We start from the raw sequence: 22,417 nt of genomic DNA on the forward strand, positions 1-22,417 counted from the left end.
CCCCAGCCGCCGGCCGTACCCGGGCCCAGCCGCGGAGGAGGCAGGTCCGGCGCCCCCCGGGCCGGGCGCCTCCATAAAGGAGGAGGGCAGGGCCGGCCCGGCGGGAGGGAGCGCGCTGAGGGAAGAGCCGGCGCGAGTGTCGGGGAGGCGGCGCGGAGGGAGGGCAGCCCGGCTGCGGGAAGCGGGGCTCCGCGCTGGGACTGGTTCCTTCGCAGCCATTTTCCGTCCAACCAAACAGCCGATTTGCGGAGGGAGCCAACCAGGGCCGCACTGGAGGTTTGTGCCTGGCTCCGGCCAATGATTGGTAACCGGTTCCACTGCAGGCTCGAATGAAATGTCCGTCTCCCTCCCCGGGCCCCGGCGCTGCCGCCGCGCCGCCGCCGCGGGCACCAGGAAGTGCGGGGCGGCCGCCCCGGGCCCCGCACCGGCCGCGCGCCGCTTTGTGCGGCCGGAGCCGCGGGGGCCGCGCGGCCGGGGAGCGGAGCGGGGCGGGCGGGCGGGGAGGGAGCGGAGCGGGCGGGCAGGCAGGGACGGAGGGAGGCGGCGGCGGCGGGGGGCGTCGGCAGGGGCGGCGGGGCGCTGCCCCCGCCGGTGTCCCGCTCTCTCCGCGGGCCCCCCACCCCCCCGCTCCGGCTCCATTTTGCGGCCTAGGCGGGGGTGAGGGCAGCAGGCGGGGCTGCCCCGCGGCCGCCCGGCACCCGCCCGGCCCGCTGAGGGGCGGCGGGCGCTCCGGGGCTCGCGGCCTCCCGCGGCCCCGCCACGGCGGTGTGCGATGTCCCCGCCGGCCGCGCTCGCTGTGCCCCGGGGCCGCCGCTCCCGCGGCTTTGTGGCGGCCGCGCCGGGCGGAGGGGGCTCCGCGCTCTTTTGTGTCCGCCCGGCCGAGCCCCCTCCCTTCGCCGCGGGGGCGAGGGTCGGGACCCCCACCACGCCCACGGCCCCGGGCCGGGACCCGGGCAGTGGCCCGGCCGCGCGTCTCGGTGCCCCCCGCGCCGTTGTCGGGACAGAAATTTCCTGGAAGGTTTGGCGGCGTTTTGCAGGGATAAGGAGCGGAGGGCGAGGCCCCGGGATGTGGTGCGAGTAACCCGGGTGGCGGTGCGGGCGGGAATACGAGGCCGGGCTGGCTGCGGGGGGCCCGGGCAGTGCGGGTGAGCGGCCCCTCGGCCCCGCAGGTGCGGCCAGCGCGGGAGTCACATCCAAGGTGACCAACAATAAAGTTGCTGATTAACTGCGGACTCTCGTCTTGTTCGATTTGTAAACAAGGGGTCACGACAGACGAGTTGCCTATCGAACAGATGCGAGAAGGCTTGGAGGCTGTGGGTATAGGTGGGAAGATTCTCCCCCGTGCCCCTGCGCTGGCTGCGTTTGCATCATTGAAGGGCATGAAATCGGGAAGCGGGATCGATCGGCTGGCACTGGCACAGACACAGCCGGGTGGCATCGACGCTTGTCCTGAAACACACGTGGCAGGCCGGGGAGAGACAGGACCCTGCCATTATCAATGTCCACACAACTCGGGTGTGTTCGGCAGGTGTTTTTGGGCAGACCTGTGTGTGCCAGCCACTGTTCTGTCTCTCTGGAAATTATGTAGTTGGCGATCCCGAAGAGTTATTATGTAGGTTATTCACAGGCAGTCGTATTGGAAAAAAATTTGGCATGTTCTGGTAATGTTTCTGCAGCTATAACGATAACATTACTTATCCCCTTCGTGGGTCCTGCTGCAATACAGCAGCAATAGAAAATCAACAACTAGCTTTACCAATTTCTTCAAGGCTTAACCAAAAATATTTTGTTCTGCAAAGAACTGTCATGTAAAAGCTACCTACTGTGCTTGAATTGCTTTTGGGAGTGCAAAATTATTGATAACAATGACCTGAACATTTTTAGGCAGTGAGTAACATAGAAATTTGAGGTTCAGCCTTTGAATGGATTCTGTCACATGTAGTAACCTTTGCTTGTCATCCTGATAGATGGAAGTTATTGTCAATTAAAAAAAAATAATTACAGCTTTCTCAAAAGAAGCTTTGGCAAAATGGTAGCAAAAAGCAAAATGGCAGAAGCCACTTCAGGCATTATTCACAGGATTTGCAGGAATGGAGAAATGGTGTTTATACATAATCATTAGCATAGTGTTTCTAAACAATGAGCTAGTGATTGCTTTCATTTTCTCTTTGGTTATGTGGCCTGTGGCATGACAGTTACAATGTTAAGGGAGGATCCATCTGTAATTGTCTAGGACACCCAGGATGGTTCAGTCTGAATCATTATGAGGTCTGCCTGAGTCGCTTGAGCTCTGCATTGAGTGGGTGATTATTTATGGCCTTGGCAGCCAGCATTTACAGCTATGACATTATATTTGAGAGAAGTCAAGAACACTGGATATTACTCTTTACACTTCAGTTTTTGACAGTTACAGCAGTTCAAAGCTTAACTCTTATTTGTGGTAATAACTACATGAAGGGAGGCAACATTCAGAAGTGGAATAAAAAAGATTGTTCAAGATACTGTGAAGATAGGTAACATTAAACACTGAAATTTTTCAAGTCTGATACCTTGTTTTGTCGGCATTTAAAAAAGGTTTGCAAGGCTCTTCCTTTGGTGCTTTCAAATGCAGATCTCTAATGTCACTCTACCTTTAAAATTTTGCTTAGAAAGGAGTTTGACTGAGTTTTGCAATAGTACTTTGGAGAAACACAGTATTTGGAAATTGCTGTTTGAGTGGCAGGATGCTTGTAAAAAGGGCAAAACATGACTATATATGTATGCCTGCTAAATAACATCAGTAGAATAAAAGAAAGTGTCAGCAAATTCAATTTGGCTGAAAATACTGGCCTGGTCTGAAGTAGCTCTGTGAAACTCTTGCTTGTCCTGTTGCTTGAGAGGAAAAAGTTTCTTGGCACACTTGAGGTACTACTGCAATGAAGGAAAAACATAACCAAAGAAAACATTACAAAAGAAAAAGGCAGGATTTGTGGAATGCTGATTTAATAAACAGAACAGCTTAGTTTTTCACAAAAATTGCTAGAAAAGTATCAAAAACTTAATACTGAAAGGTAATATGGGGATTTCAGTCAGGTTGTAGGAGGAAGGAGGTGCTGGTGCAGTCTGTTCAGCACTGCTGCCCTCTTCCAGCTTATGCAAAAGCAACAAAACTGCCTCCGTTCCTCTATTCATCTTGTTTATTTTCCCCTCCAGCTTCTCTCTTCTGCTGCCAAAAAGGAGAATGCATGGAAACTCGGTTTCTCCTGCTTGCTCCATATCACTGATCCACTCCTACTTGATGTGAAAATACATGTGTTGTTAGTCCACCCATATGTATTGGAGCTGTGCTTGTGGACGTTAGCCAGCCTGGGAAGGAGCCACCATGTGCTCTAGCATAGCTGGATCCATGTGGAGGGGACTTGGGCCAGTGACATTGGGGCTCATAAGACGTAAAGTTGATAGGCTTTTACGAGGAGGGGGAAGGTGGAAAGATAGCAATGCCCTGTTTGTGGTCCAAGGGAGGGAACCTGCTACAGCTGAAATGCTGATGAGCCTTAGTGATGCTGTGGGGTTCTCTAAGGATCAGTCTGCTTCTCCTAATGTTATTCTCCTGTGGGGAAAAACACTTTGTGAGAGATTAGAGAAGCCTGAGATGGAGAGAGAGAGAGAGAGAGAGAACAGGATGTATTTGTGTTGTAGGCATGTGCTAAGGGATTTTAACTTTATGCTTTTGTGTGTCTGCTGGAGCAATGTCTCATGAATACATTCACCAGCTGGCATTTCCTGCTGCAGGAGACACTGCCAGGTGAGAATTCAGTGGGGAGTTAGGTTCCCCAGGAGTCACTGAAAAATAAAAGGAAACTAAAGTTGTATTTTCAATTGAAAAATTTTGCTTTTTAGCAGATGAGGGTGCAGAAAGCTCAAAAAACATGTTGTGTCTGTGCTGTTATGTACTGCTTCAGAGCTTTACATCTTGTGACAAGGTGTGGCAAAATTAATCTACAGTGACTGATGTGGTTACTACCTACAGTTTATTATCATTTCTGTCCTGCTTCTTTGGCAGAAACAGCTGTGTGGAATGTGTGTCAAGTGCTTCAGTTCATTGCATATAATTTTCTGCTGTCCCTCTTGTAGGGTAGCAGTTTGGGAGACGGGGTGAATAAATACCACATGAAGTACTTAAATCACAAGAGGCCTTTGGTTCCCCTTCAAGAGATCAGTTTTGCAAATCATTGCCAGATAACTTCCCCATTCTGAAGATAAAAATCATGTTTCTTTGATTTGTTTTAATTTTTTTTCCTTTTATACTGATCTAAGCTTTAGTCCTTTTGCCCCCTCAATGCTAACAGGTCTGGGCTTGCATTCTTCTTCAGTTATCATTTAGTTGAGCCACAGATACTGGTCTCTTAAGGGAGCTCATAAGATTAAACAGGATGCAAGATTTACTTTGAGATACTGAGATTTTATTAGTTTAGTATAGACATGTTATAGGAATGGTCTGAGTTGTGGGCAGCTGACAGGAGCATGTTTTTTTAAGCACCCTTCAAAATATTTATACCAGATGTCAGACTAAACCTGTATGTTCATTCACTTGCATCTTATCACTGAATTTCCTTTGATGTCTGAAGTGTTTATCTTTTAACGTATTTCTCAGGTTAATTTCTATGCATCAGGTAATTTATATATTCCTAGTAATATTATTTTTCATTAAAGATGAAAAAACCAAAATTGAACAGAAAACCACTAGCAGAAAACTTTGTGCTGCTGCTCTGTATTCAGATTTTTTTTTTTTTTTTTTGCAGTGTAGCACTAAATGGTTGTGTCCTGTACTTCCTTGATTTCTCTTCCTGGTTGTTGATAAAAATCAGATAGTGGCATGGTCATTTTAGAGACTGACATGTCACTTCGGATATGCTTAGCTCTCAGTCTTGATTCAGTCCATGTGTATGCATGGAGGAGCTTCAGTGTTTTCCTAGTACTGGAGGCAGAGGATAATGTCCAACATGTAGTAAGTACTTCTTGCAGGTGTACACAGTATGTGCTGTGAGACCAGGTGTTGGAAGCCTCCTCCCTCGTGCAATTCAGTGGCCACACAGGGGTAGGAAATGGTCTTGTTTTAAGAGACACTGCAGTGTCTGTGTGCTGAAACTGCCATGCAAATGGCACGTATAGTCTGCAAACGGGTACTTGTTTTTGAAGCAAGTTGTAACAACTCCAGGGGTTAAAGCAAAATCTGAGTGGGGAGTTCTTGCCCATCTGGACCTTTTAGGGTTAGATCTCCCAGGAGATCTCCTGTTCATGAAATTTAGCATCTATTTCCATCCAAAGTGGTAGCTCTTCCTACTAAACGTGCCAGCATAAGAACTGTTGTCCTTTTAGTCTCTCAGTGACTGCAGTTAGTGTAGGCAGGGTGTTGTTTGTATGTTACATTGGACTGTTGCCTTTCTAGAGTAACTTCAGGGACACAAAGTTTAGTGTATTTTGTGGCTTTGGAGGGGTTTTTTGCCTCTTTGTTTAAAGGAATGGGATTAATTAGCAACAGTGTATTGAGAGCAGTGTTTTCTCGTTTTCTGCGCCCTGTTGTGTGTACTACAGACCTTGTGCGGAGCTTGACAATCAGATAATGTGATTGACTTGTTTTGAACATCTGAAATTAAAACTGTAGCACATGAGCGTGTAAGTGTGTTGATTGTGAGATGACCGGGATAGCAGTGGCCACAGCTTTCTGCAAGGTCATGTTTGTGTCATCCATCAGGCTCAAAGAAATACTAGTAGGGTGACTAGATGGTATATTAATTACAGTTGCTATATTCAGATGCCTAGGTCTAGATTTGAATTAAATGACAAATGTGGCTGAAGTTCTTCCATCAACTTACTTGGATTGAAGTGGTGTGCAGGGATACGGCTCCTTTTCTCACTGTGAGGCCAGACAGGCTGTGGAGGGGGCTCATGGGGTAGCTGGGCAGGCTCTGGCTGTGGGGGTCTTCAAGATGGATAATGCCCTGGGCAATCGACTCTGAGCTTGGAGCTGACCCTGCTTTGAGCAGCAGTGGAAGTACAGAGACCTCCTGAGGCCCCTTCCAACCTGAATTATCCTGTGATCCTGGATTAGGGCCTGGTTATGCAGAAGGGTGTTATGCTGTCCATAATCTCCTGTCCCAAGGTTGTCCTGGCAGCTAAAAATCTTTCTTAAAGTAATGCTGACAGAAGTAATTTCAGTTGATATTAAGCTGTCAGTACCTGTTTTCTTTATCTGAGTCAGATCTGCCTTTTTCTGTTGCAAGCCTTTTCCTGTCAATTTTGCTAATCACTGTTTTAGATTCATAATGTTGATAAACGTTCACACAAATTCCCACTAATGGTGAAATAATCAACACTGTAAGTAGATCTGGAAATGTGCACACATAAAAGAATAGAAGCAAAGATGGTACCTTGAGGATGTATTAGTCTAATGTGGCCAAAACTGTCTGCAGATGCAGCAGAGGTTTAAAAGAGATTCAAGCAGAAATTGTCTTTTGAAGGTGGGCTGGGCTAATGAAAGCAAGATGGTTTCTCAAATGATATTGATGGGTCTTGGCAATAAAGGTTCAGATGGGGTAGCCTGCAGGAGGGTGAGCAGAAACCAGTGGAGAAATTTGAAGAATATTGCAATCATAAAGGAAGGAAATGTTTTAGAAGATATGTTTCATAGGAGACTAAAAAAGGAGGGGGAAGGAAAGATCAAGGTATTTAAAATGGTCCTGGGGCTGAGTAAACTCGATGCTTAAAGATTGTTGAGGTCCTGTGTTAAATTCTGGTATGGATCAGAGAGCTGAAACTGAGAATGAGACTGCCAGAAAATCCTAACTTAACTTTGGAGGTAGCTTTTGGGATTTACCAGACTGCAGAATGTTAATTGTTTCAAATTGCAGAAGGAAGAGAGGGACACAACTCTCTTAATGTTGTGTGATGTCAGTTTTGGTAATCTTGACGTGCAGGACTATGATATCCTTGCATTGTCATTACAGTGAGCTGAGTAAGCAAACAGCAGATCCTTTGGAAAATTGAAAAGCAAAGTTAAATCTCCCAACACAGTATCTGCAAAATGCAGACGAAATGAATTCATGTGAAAGTTGGCACATAGAAGGCTAATGCCTAAAACACTACCTTTCCTTTGGGCAGAGATGCTGTGTAAGAAGTGAAACTGTTCTACAAAAGCCTATCAAAAGGGACCAGTAGTTCTTTAAAAAAGTCTCTGTGTGTGTGTGTAATACTCTACAATAAAGAAGACGTAGAAGGGTTGGTTTTTCTCTTGGGCAGCTCCTAAGGCTACATCCAGCTGTTGTAGTATTGCCTGAAATGTGAGCAGTGCTCGAGTTACTTGTGCATCTGTGGCCAAGTGCAACACCGGACGTTGCCTGAAGGTTTGAAAGCAGAACTCAGCCTTGTTGCCACAGGCAAAGTGCAGATTAGAGAGAGGTTAAATGCTCATATTTCTGGGTAGGTATAAAAATAACACCACGTTGCTTCTTCCTGCCTCTCCCTCTCCAGGCTAATGTTTGTGGAAATAAGTGAGCTGTGTGGTCTCACTGGCAATGACCACATGACCCTTTGGGGCAAAGGTTGTTCTCCAACGACACCAGGGACCTGTACAGTTGGTGTAGGACAGCGAGTGAATCCAGCCGAGTTCTGCCTTCCTGGGGCCTCTGTGTGCAGCTTGTCAGTAAAAAGGAGGGCAGTACTGGCTCTTTAGGCATCCCTGTTTCTCCTGGCATTCAAACTACCTATTGGACTGTGACCCCATCTCCAAAGCCTCAAGAAGAAGTCTTCTTGTTGGCCACCCTGTCAGAACATTGAGAGAGGAGCATTGAAGGATGCCCAGAGGAGTGAGGCAGGGCAGGACCAGGGAATGCAAAGGGAAACAACTCAGAAGGCACACAGGGGTGAGTGGTGCCTCAAGGAGGAGGAAGATGCAGAGCTGGTCCTGAGGTCTGGCTAGAAGTTTGTCAGTGGGCTTGACCAAAGCTGTTTGTGTGGAGCGTAAAGGTGAGTGAAGGATGCACTCTGTGTGGTAATAAGTAGGTAAAGCATTCAGTGAGCAGGGCCCTGGTATAGGTTTTGAGCATTGTTCAGAGAAACAAATGCCTTGACCTGTTCTGGTCAGGCCCTCCTGGGAACACAAGGTTGCTGTGTATGTGCTGCATGAACCAAATGGTTCTGTGCACAGCCTGTGCCTCTGGCTGAGCTCTTGGGGAAGCCTTACAAAACAGTTTCTCTATTTCCACTGACTGTAAAGCTCAGTAACAAAGGTGAGGATGCTGTTCTCAAATGACAAAGTATCTATGCTTTGCAGAAATTGGTCTAACAGTTTTAAGTTGATTAATGTGCTGGTTTTCAGTAGCAGCTGTACTTAACAGTGTAACAATCATACCTGAAAGGTTTCCTTCCTCTGGTTGTAGATGGATGGTGATAGCTCCACGACAGATGCCTCTCAGTTAGGAATTGCTGGAGATTACATTGGTGGCAGTCACTATGTGATACAGCCTCATGATGGTAAGAAATGTTATAGTAAATGTACTATTTCTCTGTGTGTATATATATAGATATATATAATTTTTTTTCTTTCCAGTTCTTGTATAGTTCTCTGCTATCTTTTCTCAAGCTAAGAATTTGCAGTTGTTTGTATTCATAATGGTATTCAGATGTAAAGCATTTTTTCTGCATTCTGAAGGGTGGAGGTTGGATTTTTCAATGTTGGCACCGAGACCTTGAGGTGATGACAAAAAAAATTGATTTCCTAGGAAACAGTTTGTATTTTGACATGACATTAAGAATGCCTAGTGATCAACAGCCATGTACATTTCTGTGCATAATGAGATAAAGATTATATGTTTATAAAGGTACCCTGATGTTACATCTGTTTTTTTAATTATTTTGATGGTGTTAATGCACTGTGCTTTCAAAGGACTTCGTCCTTCAGTGTAAGATTTTAAACTGACTTTAATTATTGCCTACTGTCTATCAAATACCATTTCTGTTAACTTTTCTTTATTTCATTAGACACAGAGGACAGCATGAATGATCATGAAGATACAAATGGCTCAAAAGAGAGTTTCAGAGAACAAGATATATATCTTCCAATTGCAAATGTGGCAAGAATAATGAAAAATGCCATACCTCAAACAGGAAAGGTAATACCCTTGTCTGTTAAAGAAAATGTGTTAATGAGTTTTATTCCTTCCTTTTGGTGAACTTGAGCTGGTAGAACAGTGTATTTTTCCAAGTGATGCTGGCTTATTGGATAAAAGCCTTATAAAAGAAAAGGAAAAAAAATAGGAGCAGGAGGTAATTGAGACCAAGTCCATTTTTGTTAGGTTTCTGGAAGCTTTGAGTAACCACTATAATTAGAGCATCCAGAACAGTGTTCTTCATAGGGCTTTCAAGAGCTTTCTTTTTCCAAGATGTGTTCTCTGAAACTGTTGTAAAGGATGAGACTTGGTGACAATCCTGTATCACTAAAAATATTTTCTATGCAATTCTCTCAAGAGACTTAATCTGCTTTTATGGAGGTGCGTAACATTTTGAATAAGTGAACCATTTTGGATGAAATAAAAATCTGATCCTCATCCTGAAGGAAAGAGAGTGGTTAACCTTCCATCACCCTGATTTTTTACATACCCACATGCCAAAGTGACCTAGGAAGTCTGCCTTATACCATGTAGCAGATAAGGCCAGATATTGAAACCCTGGTTTTATTTCTTACTTCTAAGAATAAACTTTTTAATCCATTCTGCTGAGCTGGTGGTTGTATAATTATTGGATTGTTCTACCTGTTTATCTTAAACCTTTGCAGGGCTCCTATTACTTGCTGTTTCTCTATTGTATTCCAATTCCAGCCTAGCTAAAACTGGGGTGGGTTTTTTTGGGATTACTCTAAATAGAAGGAAGACATAATTCACTTGCATCTGCTTGTACTGTCATAGTGTTCAGGGCTTTCTGGAGATCTGGGTGTTACATTTATAACTTTGCTGTGAAAAACTCTACCCTAGTCCATATTGTCATAAATTTTTAGTGATCAAGATGAGATTTTTCTCAAGAATTTAGCATATGGGATGTAGAGCTATCTTGAAAAGTCAGGCTGTTTTTTTGTGAAAAACTGCAAAGGAAGTTGCTGGCTGGTGACTTCTGAAAATCTCGCCCTATGTGTCTGAAAATATCAGAGGAACTGGTGAAGATTCTGCATATGATTACTGCATCTTTTTTTTTTAAATACAAATAAGGTTCTTCTCATGTGAAGAATCAGGATCTTAATTATTAAAATTTTCCCAAGTAATCATGAGTAATGCTTGCTGTAATTTTAAGTCATGAAAATTACTTTTGTCCAGCTGAAAACAATAATCACATTTACTTATTTCATTCTTGCCAGGGGCATATGTTTCTTCATTTGAATTCTCATTTGGAAAATTTATACCAGAATATTAAAGCATTAGAAAGGCTTCCTGCTAGGCATATTTTCTAGTCCCTGAATCTGTTCAGGATAAAAATACTTGTCATTGCTGAATTTGTGGGAACATACTGCAGTGGGGTTGGAACTGCTGGGTCTCTTAAAAGGAAGATGGAAGTGGGCTATGACATTGTAATGAACAGATTTAAAGAGACATAGGTAAGCAAAGCAAGCAGTACTGAGGTGCTTCTGTGTGTAAAAGCTTGTACAGAACATAGTTAGGACTTCAGGAGATCCTGACAGTTGTCTGTACAGGCTGCTTGAAATAGTGAAACATAGGTAAAGTCATATTGCAGCTGTTCTTACAAGGAGCAGTGATGACATCCAGTGATTCCCTATACAGGTGTTGCCTAAATTGGTTTTGGGATGTTTCCTTTATTATCTGGTGTATCCCCTGAGTTTTTTGTGGTGGGTTTTTTAAATCTTGCATCTTAATTAATAATTTTATGATACTTTTTCCTTACTAGATTGCTAAGGATGCAAAGGAATGTGTACAAGAGTGTGTAAGTGAATTCATCAGCTTTATAACATCAGAAGCAAGTGAGAGGTGTCACCAAGAGAAGAGAAAGACCATCAATGGAGAGGATATTCTCTTTGCCATGTCTACGTTGGGGTTTGATAGCTATGTTGAACCTTTGAAGTTATACCTCCAAAAATTCAGAGAGGTTGGTATATGCTTGGGTATTTCCTCACTTATTTAACCTAGTTGTGTTTAGCTCTCTGTCATTGTAATTATGTAACAGGTAACTTGCACAGTATCTCACAGCCACTAGGCAGGGAGTAATGTTATGTTTAAAAGCATTCAGAGGATATCAAGAGAAAAAGGAGGAAGTAAGCATTTTGATTAGACTTGCTGATTCAGAGTAGTTAAAGCTTTCAACTGAATAAATTATCTAATATATTCGTGGTAGTAAATTGCTCTGTTCTTTAAAGGTGCCTATTAAGAATGTTGGATTTGCTCTTTGGGTTCAGTCAATAAAGCTGTGCTTGTCTACATCCTCTGTGGAAGTAGCCTAATGCCTTTTGTTTGTCTGGACTTCAGATCTGCAAAAGAAAAATTGTTTTTCTCATGCTAGAATAATGATTCACATGGAAACCTATCTGCTTCAATGGGTTTTTTAATTATTTTTTTTTAGCCTGTCCCTCGTTTGCTTTTGATACATAGTAGTTTAATTTATCCCTTCTCTAGCAGAAAGTAAGTGTTTTCCTTTCAGCAATTTAGACTTTTTGAAAAAGGAAGTTGCTTCTGCTTGGGTGTTTTGTTCTGTTCTGCCTCCCCCGTCTAAATTGGCATTGCTATAGATGAGTATGCTCTTCAGACTTTGTTTTGTAGACCTAAGGTTTTTTTAATTAATGGGGTCAGACTCGCTAATGATATTTGATTTGCTGACAGCACTTAAAGCTTCCCCTTCCCAGAAGGTCATTTACTGTGATAACTGAGTAACAGGAGGGGTAATCTAAAAGTTGAAGTACTGCTGTGTACTGTCTTTTTCCAGTGCTGTGTAGCAGTTGCACATGCTGTGGTAGTGCTGTATGTGCTTTAATTAAAAATGCAAATATTGCCTAGCTAGTTTCAGTACTACTGAAGAAGTCTGAAGTGGGTCTATGCTACTTTCATTCTTAATTGACTGTTTTTGCAGATTATATATGCTGTGGTAGCAGAGTAGTTGGATTGGGTTTTAATTGGATGGGGGAATCAGATAGCTTTGCTCATCAGTTTTAAATCTCCATTCCAGCTAGAATGTCTTCAGGGTACCATATACAATGAAATATTTCTGTTTTGTAACTGAGTATTTAGTCTGCAGCAAGCACTTGCAGAGAATACGTTTTATGCCCATATTATTTTCTTAGCTGTTTTTGTAATAGCATAAAGCATTGAACTTCATCCTTGTAAACCTGCATGCAGATGACTGGAGGCCTTGGCTTTCTGTGCCAATAGCCTTTCTGGCTGTAGTCCTTGACGTGGGAAGAGAAATTCAATATCTTGGTTTTAAATGTCAGTTCTTAGTTGTATGATGATGGCGCCTGTGTGTGGTTGGTAAGCAAATGTTGCACATTCTTGGTAGTTCTGAGATTCTGTGATTTCTTGTAAATGCTCTTAACAGCTCTGTTTGGATTACCACAGATCTTTGGCTTTCTGCAGAAGGTGAAAAGCCTTTCTTAGAACTACATAGTCCTAGTTTGTCAAGTTTTGGTTTCAGGAGTATGGCTAAGATGAAAGACACTTGTAGTATGCATGTTATCAAATCCAAGCTCCAGTTGCTGCACAGTGACTCTTCTGCAAGTTCCAAATGTTGGCTAGAGCTCATGGGACTTTGAAAAAATCTCAAGCTTTTTTTTTTTGTTGTTGTTTTTTTGTGCTATCTCTCTCCGTAGGCAATGAAAGGAGAAAAGGGAATTGCGGGAACAGTTACAACTGGAGACGGCCTAAGTGAGGAGCTCACAGAGGAAGCATTTAGTAAGTAATAATTTTTAATTTATTATATTATTACTACGGCTTTCCTTTAGATATCAGCAGTTCCTTTAGATATCAGAATTCTTACTTGAGGAATATATCCTGGACTGGCCACATGTTATGTGTGTAATCCATTGAGATTTTTGTTTGAGATATCTGGAGGATAACCTGTGCTGAGATAAACTCCTACTATTGAGTAGGGTTTTGGTCAGAAGTCATATAGTGGTAAATGATAACACTCCAGTAATAGCTAATATCAACTGTGGAAGATTTTTAAATGCATATATTAGTGCTAGTATTTTTCTCTACACTTTCTTTTTTTTTTTTTTCTTTTTCCCTAGCAGCTACATGTTTAGGCCACATTCGTTCTGCTTGCAAGACTGTGGGGGGAAAAAAGTGACTTGAGTACTTGAGGAGCTCATCTTTGAGAATGAGGCAGAGAAGAACGTCATCTTCATATAATTCTAAAATACTTAGTATTTCTTACATTTGAAAGAATACACAGATTGGCAAATAAAAGGTATAGGGCAAGGATCATCATGTGAATTCACTGTAGTTCTTCTTTCTTATACTGTGAATTAAAGCCTGACAGTTGTAGGGATTTGCACTGGTTTTGTTGGTGGGATTCCTGCATGTAGTCTTTACCTTGGCTTTCAAATGTTAGGGGCTGGTAATGTTGAAGCTGATACAAGAAGAATTAGTAAGCACAGCTCTAGTCATATCTACTGATAAGATTTAGTTTTTCAAGTATCTGATAAATATTCTGTTTAAAGTCACTGCTGAACTAGTAAAAATTCAAAGCCTGAGGACCAAAATGACCTATTCAGGGTCAGAAACACACTTTGCTCCCAGTTTGATGTCTTTGGATACCTAATACAGATTCTTCAGGTCTCTTCCAGCCTGGAAGATAAGCTTGTAAAACTGGCTCAAAACTAAGAATCAAAATTTAAATATTGCAGTGGACTTATAGAAAGCTTTATTTTTTTTTAATATGACCCTTTTAATTTTATAATTAAAGATTAGGCAATGCAAATAGTAAAATCTTATCTGTAGTCACTCATAGGTAATAGCTCTGCTTGTTCTGAAGTAGTAAGGGACTATCACAACTATGGGCCCTACTTGTTTTACCTTGGGTATGTTGCTAATGGTTTCTACATTGCAGCTGTTTGGAGTCTGTCCAGTTTGGAAGTGTTGAATCAATATATAGAAATTGTTCTAAAAGGTTTATTTCATGTAAATACTGATTTGTATTTGTGTATATTCTGATTTTCGCTTCAAGCATCTAAACTGCTGTTCAGGAATTGAGGGGGAATATGTAGCTGGAAACTTCTCATTGTGTCTGTGTCCACTGTCTTGTTTTATAGGGCAAAGAGGCAAATTCACAAAAAGTTTCTCCTCTTGATGCTCATGGGCTGCTTAGCCCGAGTACAATGCCCACCAGAAAATAGAAACTGGAATCAAGAAATCAACTTACTCTATGGATCCTCTGTCCCCCTCCCAGATTTGATGTGATCTGTTAAGCTTCAGAAGGCTGAAGGGCTGCTCCTAGCTCTTGTTCAAATATCTCAGGCTTAAGAGCCTCAGAGTACTCTATGAAATAAACCTCAATTTGGTGTGATTTGAAAAGAGCAACTTTAAAAGTAATATTAAGTCCTGGCAAGATGCAAAGGAGATGTTGCAGTAGTAGAAGAAGGTAGAAAAAATTTATGTGAAATAGCTGACCATGTCAAGTGCTGCAGGTATTTCTCTCCAGAGGGGCAGCTACAGATCTGTCCAGAATGATGGTCTCACTGCAGCAGTAGCAGTGACTGCTGTGCTGCTGTGGCACAACCCTCAGCTATTTGTTTTAGCCTCACATCAAGGCTGGGTCAGAGTCTTGCCATTAAGCTGTGTTGGATGTGAAACATGCAGATTGAAGGGCAGTAAATTTTAGACCTGCCAGAGCCACTCTCACTGTGATCTTAATGCATCTCTTAACTTGCAACTGAAGTAACTGAAAATTTGTACAACCAAGGAGGAAATAAAAAAAAAAAAGCTACAAAGCCCCCAACCAACCAAAAATCCAATTACAAAGCCATCAAGTGTCAGCTTTCAAATGAAAACTGTTAAGGATTATACTGTGTTTTCAAAATTTTTTGTTGGTTATAGATCTTGTCTATACTTAATGACTGAAAACAAAGCCCCATTGTTTGCATCCTAGAGGAAAATGTTATGTTACAGTGACTCAACTTACAGTTTAAGAGTTCTGCTACATTGCTGCCAAGTAGCAGTTGTAACATACCTACTCTGTCACAGAGCTCAGTGTACATGTTATTGTGAAGGTTTATGTTATAGCATCGCTCCCCATGTCTTCTCTCTGTATTTCAAAAGTACTTTTTACTCTTTTTGTTGGCCTCCTCTCTCCTGTGTGAAATTCAGAGCTCTTGTGCATGCCCTGAAGGACATGCCGAAGTCAACCAGTGTAACGTCAGGCTCTGGCAGTGCCTTTTATTTTCTGCCATTGCCTGTCTCTGTTCATCTCTGCTGCCTCCCAGGAGGCTTCCATATTATGGAGTTCCTGATGGGTTCTGTTTTATAAAGCAGCATAACCATTTCATTGAGTTCCTCACACATGGGTATGTTCAAGTGCTAACCAAACCCAATTGAATTTCCCACATTTCTTGGGATATCAAATGCTGGAGATTGCTTTCTCAGTGGTCAGGATGGCCACTCCGCTCCATTTGCCAGGGTACAGCTGGGTATGTTCTGCTTCAGACATGTGCAGGGCAAAAACAAGGTGCTGTCTTAAATTTGCATCAGACAACCTAAAAGTAAGTTGAATTTTGTTTCCTAAGTGTTTCTTCGTAATGGGAAGAAACTTGTTTACTTATAACACTTGGTAACAAGTGTGTCTATATGCAGTGTGGGATGGTAGCTGTCAGGAGATGAATGGCTCTGTAGCCATGGAGTGGAACACAAAGGTTATTTAATGGACACAAGGCTCTGTATATCCAGCAGCTCCTGTCTAACTTTTTTAAAATACTCTTTCTTTCAGCTAACCAGTTGCCAGCAGGCTTAATAACCACAGATGGCCAACAGCAGAATGTTATGGTCTACACAACATCATATCAACAGGTACTGTATCCCATCCCCTACTCTCCCTTTCTGCTGCTAAAACTCAAGCACTGATTCAGCTGCTCTGTTCTGAAAGATGAGAATGGCTTTCATTTAGTCCTTTGGTGGTGGCTGTGCTGCCATTTCAACACCACGACAGTTCACAGCTGCTGCTGCTGCAGTGCAGTTTCAGAAAGGGTGCATTTGAATGTAAACTTGCATTTTCTTTCTCTAGATCTCCGGTGTTCAACAAATTCAGTTCTCATGATTTTGAAGAAAACTTTTTATCTGGGAACATGAGACAGAAAACCTGTGCAACTCTAATGAAGAGGCAGTTTTAATGACTGGTGAAGAGATTTATCTCTTTGTATATTAAATAGCTGTAATGTAGCTACCAGAAGCTTGACTAATTGAGGTGTGAGTTCTGACTCAAATCTTTTTCATGATGATTTTAAAAAAAATAATTGGATTTTAAAGGTATTAAAGTATTTTTGTTTTGTACAAGAGTTTGTTGCTCTGTATAACTCCTGTATGCATTGTATATTGCAATTTATTACTGTCAGAGATTTGTAGACAGTTTCTTATTTTCATATTGAATCATGTTACTTTTGTAATTCAGGTAAACAGCTGGGTTAATTCATGTTTACCCTTTGAATTAAATTGTAAGGGTAAAGTTCATTTTTGAATGCAAGTTGCCTTTATTATAAAGATTGAGTTGGTCTTGGTTATGTAACTTGTCTTGCATGACAACCTCAACTAACTTTACATGTCAGCATATTTATTGAAATTTTGAAAGGGACTTTTTCCTCATGAAACGAGCAGCTCAAAAGAATTGCTACAACTGTTTTTTTAATGTAACTTCTGAATTAAAAGTTAATCAAAACCAATGAATGCTCTACTACATTTAGGGGCTTAGAGCTTATCAACAGTGTTGAAAGCACTGACTGTGTGTGATGCAGGTTTTTTTTAGTTGCATTAACTCTCCTTTAACTTACTTTGATATTTTTAAGGTGGTCTTTCTGCCTTCGTTTTTATCTATGGTTTTTAGAATCCAAAACTTAGAAATCCAAGGCTAGTGGGGGAGGGGGGGATTTTATAGTCCTTGTGGTAAAAGATCTCATTTTAACTTTTTACTGAAATGTTTTAAGGTTTCCTGTGAGACTGTGGGAACTCAAATGTGTTAGTGACTCTGTGTGCAGGCTGCCTCTGTGTGTGTGTGTGTGTGTGTGTGTGTGTGTGTGTGTGTGCAGGAGTGGCTGAAACTTGAACAAGTGATACAAACCTGAAATGGAAGACAGACTTCTAGTTTGCTGTCTCTTTCCTGGTTTTGCAATAAACTCTTCCTGGGTAATGTAGTGCTGTATATTTAGTGAGCTGTTCTTGGTAACATTTCTGTTTCTTTAATAATTGGGTGGGTAATTTTGTTGCCATGTCTTAGCCTGTTAGGGTAATGGTGGGGGTTTCAGTAATATATCTTACTCAGACTGAATTTTGGGACCTTTGATATTTTTACTGTTTGCAGTGGACTGCAATGTAATATAATAATTATCTTTCCACCTACGTGTCATTAATTTAAGCAAACCGCACCTTGCAACTGTTGCCATATAATTTCTTGCTGGTTTTGTCTTTTCTGAAAAAAAAAAAGAAAAAAAAAGTAAAAAAAAAAAAGTAACAGTTCAGTATTGGGAAAATAGCTTAAACTAAGACATCCTGGAAGCCTGAAATAGGCAGTTCTTTGCTAAACAAAAATTTTATGTATGTGCAGATTTAAACAGCGTTTCTTACATGTCAACATCATGCTGGCAGAGCCTCTGGAGGTGATCCAGTGTATTCTGTGGCAGTCTGGACGGATGTTCTGGGTTTTGTGGCAGCCTGTCATTCTTCAGCAGCTATGACTGAACAAATGGAGTTTTTCATTAAATGTAAAAATGAATAACACAATCCCTACATGAGCCCTTTCTGTTTGTATTCCATTTATTTCAGGGCAGCATACCCTGTTCTTGATGTTCCCAGATTTGCAATGGAAGAAAGCTGTGATACCAGCTAAGGAGAAGCTAAGAGAGATTTGGCAGTTGGAAGTGCAGGAAGGGGGCTGAGGTCATCCTGCTCCACACATTTGCTTGAAACAAGCAACATTTTTCAGTCTGCCCCCTCTTCTGTGAGTTTAGGTTAGAGTATTTTGAGTTTGTGGTTTACACACCATCATGTGAGCAAAGGAGCATTTTTCTTTTCTTTCTTCTCTTCCTCACCCCCTGAGGTCCAGGCACAAAACTGCAACCAACTTGCTCATTCACTTCTGAAACTGCATAAACAGAAGTAATAGTGCAACACTTTGTTCCATCTCTCTTTGAAACCATTCTAATAAATACTTGCCTAATTTATATTAGGAGTAGCACAACTGCAGAGCCTTTAGTTTTGTTTAACAACTGATGCATGTTCTCACTTTTTAAGTATTCCAAGTTTACAAGTAGCTTAGACCCAAAGCAAGAATGACCATTCCTGCTGCATCCCATGTGTTCCTACAAAACTGCTGTGTTTGGTTTTCTGAATGTTTTGTTTGAACTGACATAACCCCAAATTGAGCTTGTGCTCGAGACAGCTGTGGCAGCCTGTGCTGAGACTTGGAGAAAGGCTGCTTGCAACAGCAGTGATGTTCAAAGATCTGTTTCCAAGCACAGTGACTTTTTTTTAGGTGTCTTTTCATGACACAAGCAAATTTTACCACAGTGATTTTTTTAAAATGAATTTCTGTGTAACTTGATCCTTCTGACATTTCTTTATAGAGTGCTTGTGGTGTCTCTAAAAGCACAGAATTGCTGTTATCTCTGGTCAAACTGCAGTTATGAGAAAAGCTAATTGAGGTGGTGCTCTTCTACATCCCCTTTTCATTACAGGCTTAATGGGAGCTGAGGCTCTGCCTTTACCAGTTTTGTTGATGTACATATGCACTGTTTTACTATTTTATTTATTCCTCTCTTCTGATCTCTACTGAATGCTAAAATATGTGGCTGGATGATGTAGCCAGAACACAGATGGAGTCCTGGCATGAGGTGGTACATTCTAAATATCCACTGACCCATGCTTATCTGCCTGTAGGTAAAAATCAGCCTGAATTATGTGGGCTGTACTTCAGATAGCTGTCCTCCTTGAACTGCACCCCGATATGCTGTGAATCATGTCAGATTGGTAGATGATCCCTATTGCAGTTTCAGGATGATGCTCATTAAGATGTTGCAAGCATATATAGGTGATTTCTCTCTTGCCTTTGGCAGGAGAGGAAGCATATGGGCAACTGCACACACAGAGGAGATTCCTCAGTGCAAAGCAAGGGGGAGAGCCAAGGGCTAGTATTTTCCCCAGCACCTTGCTGTCATGATAAGAGTTGGCAGCAGCCTTGCTTACAGCTATAATGTTCCTCATTTTGCAGAGCTCTGAATGTGATTAATGTTCTAGTTGTCACGTAGGCTCGCTGCTTCAGTTACATTTACAGCAATAAGACAACTTGCTTTTAAGTCACTGTACTCCCAAATGGTGCAGGCTTGAGTTTTTCAGTTTTGATTTGTACCAAGTAAAGTAAAAGAAAGGAAGATTTTCACCTAAATTTGAAGTGAATTTTCTTGTGTCTGTAGATGAAAAAACCACACCCCTGTATGTAGATTCTAAGATTAATAACACTATAGGAAAACTATATTTTATACAGGGCCCAAGCAGCCCTAGAGGAAGAAGGTAAATATTGATAATGTGGACCATGGTTCTTACTGTTCTCCTGTCAGACTGGTTTGGTGGAAAGAGCAGTGGTAGGATGCCTTTTGGATGTGGTACACTTTAAGATATACCTTGTTGAAAATACAAACCAATTTCTCCTCTTCAAAAATCAGATATGCTGTTCTGGCAAAATAATTCACACTTTTGTCCTTTCAAAGGCTGAAAAAAATACATTCAAGCAACCAAATATTGATCCATTTACCTATTGATTTGTGAAAGTGGGATGATAACGGAATGCAACGTCACCTCTGACCCTCGGTATGTAAAAGTTTAATGGGAAGCTCTCTGGAAACTGCCAGTTCAGCTTGTGGTGACATCCAAGGCCACGTGCTCTTGGGAGTGAGGGCAGTTTGCTCCTGTGCACAATGGTCTCCAAATTGGTGCCAGCTGCAGAGTTTATTAAATCAGAGTCTCCAAGGATGGCTGTGGAGGCAGGGCCAGAGGTGAGGCTCTGCACAGCAGCTCAGACTGAGTCGGCTACCCTTGTGTAAGAAATCTTCCAGGCAAATTTCCAGGGTCATTTCCTGGAATATTTTACTGCAGCACAGTCGGCCAGGGGATCTGTTTATCAGGAGCAATGGCACCTGATTTATGTTTGTATGAAAGAAAACTATTGAGGGTTTAAATCTGCTGGGCAGAGGGGCATCCTTGGGGCTGCTAATCTGATCTGTGTGTGCCTTACACTTAATCTGGCACAGCCCACACAGTAACATGAACAGCAAAATAAAACCACCTCCCAACAACACACCTGAGACTCACAGTTCAGGTGTAAGTGCTGTGTCACTCAAAATACAGCTGCAGCTAGAGCATGGCCACCATTTTATGCAATAGCAAATTAGGAGGAATATATAATATTTTCACTTCTCTCTGCACCCTGTGGGAAGACAGTCAACCCCAGAAAAGCTTATGTCCCATCACTGTTGAGAGCAACACAGCACAGATAAAGGGTGCTGGGATGCACAGGTTTGTTTCTGCAGCATCCAACTCCTTGGCCCCAGCCATGAAATCCAAAGCCAGCCAGACACCCAAGTTCCCTGTGTAATGTAACATACCAGGAAAAGCAACCTGATGAGCAGGGAGATGCCCAGAGCCAACTAACAGGAAAGGCTAAGCACTGAGGGAGAAGGAAAGGATCCAAAAATCTCACCTCCAGCCAGCTGGAGAACATTTCTGCTACAGGGAAACAGGCTCCATCACTTTGTGATGAGAAAAAGGGGCCTGGGGAGTGTTGCATCAGAGGATGAGTCCACTCTCACTCCATTGAAAACCATGAGCAACAGCCACATTTCACAAGCCAAGCAGCTGAAACTCATCCCAAATGTCTCTGGGGTGGATGCAGTGGGATCAAGTTCTGTACCCATCAGAAAAAGAAATAATAACAATAAATGGCCATTTTGTCTGGCTTGACAGCTCCCACATTGCTTCAGATGACTCAGCAGCACTTTTCTACAGCAACTTCATCTTTCTTTGGTAATCTTTCAATAATAACTACATAAATATCCTGCATTTACACTAAAACATTTATGCTGTAACATAAATAGGTGAAAACTCAAACTATTACATTGATATTTCAAGCCTTTTTTTTCAAGACAGTTATTTCAGAGAGTTGCTCCCAGACCCCATTTTCCTTATGGAGCAGACAGCATTTAAGGTCAACATAAAAGTCTCTTCTCTAGTCAGGCAAAGTACAATGAAGAAATAATTGCAAAGCTGCTACTAAAAAGGAAAATTTGGGAAATTTCTTAATACTGCTCAAAGTTGCAAGGTGCTACTTGTACTAAATAACTTTTTGTTAAAGGAGAACTATCAGCACTGCACGTAAGAGAGTGATGGTTACTCTAAAAGGCAGTTAAGAGTCCTAGACAATAAACATTTAAATGAGTGAATGCAGACAAAAAAAGAGGATGCAAACAAAACTAAGGAAATATTGCTTTTGAACCTTCTAAAATGGCATTATACCAAGTGTGCCTCTTTTAAGAATCACTTGGAAATAACTATATTGATAACTTCCATGTGTGGATAACAATATTTCGTAATTTAAACAGATACAGAAATAACTCTCTGAACACCAGGACACACTGAAATGCTTCATCTCTTTTTCTCTTTGAAGATACCACATCCAAGCCTTAGTTTTCATTTTAAGGAGCTGCTGTACCAACTTAGCAATTATGTCATATATTAAAAGCAGATGCTTGTGAGAGGCAAGAACCCCCTTGAAAAAAAAAAACAATGACAGCAAACTATGCCCAGCCCCAGTTTGGTAGACATTTTTGTTGTTACTGTCAGGGCTGTAAGTCCAACAAGTACCGTAAAGTGCTTCAGGCTTTTGAAGGATTTAGGGAATAGACCAAGGCTTCATTTAGCAGCTTTATAGATGCCAGATTTTTACCAGATACCTTTAGGCACATAAGGATGGAGTTAGACAAACGGGCCCACAAGCTTACAGAGATCTCTTGGGCCTTCCTGCCATCCTCCCTCCAGGGGGCTGCAGGTGCAAGACACAAATTCTATGATCTGGCTGGATGCCCAACCTACCCCCACCTGCCTCCCAGCACCCCTGGGGGTTTCCCCTCTCTGGGGGCAGTGCTGGAGATGCAGTATCCTCCAGACTCATTCATGGAACAAGAGAATTCATTTTAAGC

At 42.0% G+C, this 22,417-nt stretch overlaps 1 protein-coding gene across 2 annotated transcripts; it reads left to right on the top strand.

Annotated features, from left to right (window-relative positions):
* Positions 1 to 119: 119 nt before the first annotated feature.
* NFYB (nuclear transcription factor Y subunit beta) lies at positions 120 to 17,365 on the top strand. 2 transcript variants are annotated; one of them, XM_051784400.1, is made up of 7 exons: positions 120 to 276; positions 8,418 to 8,511; positions 9,019 to 9,149; positions 10,930 to 11,127; positions 12,839 to 12,920; positions 15,952 to 16,031; positions 16,246 to 17,365. In XM_051784400.1, exons 2-7 carry the CDS (start codon positions 8,418 to 8,420, stop codon positions 16,276 to 16,278), a joined length of 618 nt encoding a protein of 205 aa, XP_051640360.1. In that variant the 5' UTR covers positions 120 to 276; the 3' UTR covers positions 16,279 to 17,365. The 2 variants fall into 2 exon arrangements, with proteins under 2 accessions (XP_051640360.1, XP_051640359.1); XM_051784399.1 differs by having other exon boundaries at positions 205 to 304.
* The last annotated feature ends 5,052 nt before the right edge of the window (positions 17,366 to 22,417 follow it).

The sequence above is a fragment of the Manacus candei genome, unplaced genomic scaffold, assembly GCF_025592945.1.
Source record: "Manacus candei isolate 608988 ecotype Guabito, Panama unplaced genomic scaffold, ASM2559294v1 h1tg000018l, whole genome shotgun sequence".
Lineage (NCBI taxonomy): Eukaryota > Metazoa > Chordata > Aves > Passeriformes > Pipridae > Manacus > Manacus candei.

Coding starts and splice junctions, on each gene's coding strand:
- NFYB (XM_051784400.1), top strand. CDS start 8,418: ATGGATGGTGATAGCTCCACGACAGATGCCTCTCAGTTAGGAATTGCT. Junction 9,150..10,929: donor CCATACCTCAAACAGGAAAG/GTAATACCCTTG, acceptor TTTCCTTACTAG/ATTGCTAAGGATGCAAAGGA. Junction 12,921..15,951: donor GCTCACAGAGGAAGCATTTA/GTAAGTAATAAT, acceptor TCTTTCTTTCAG/CTAACCAGTTGCCAGCAGGC.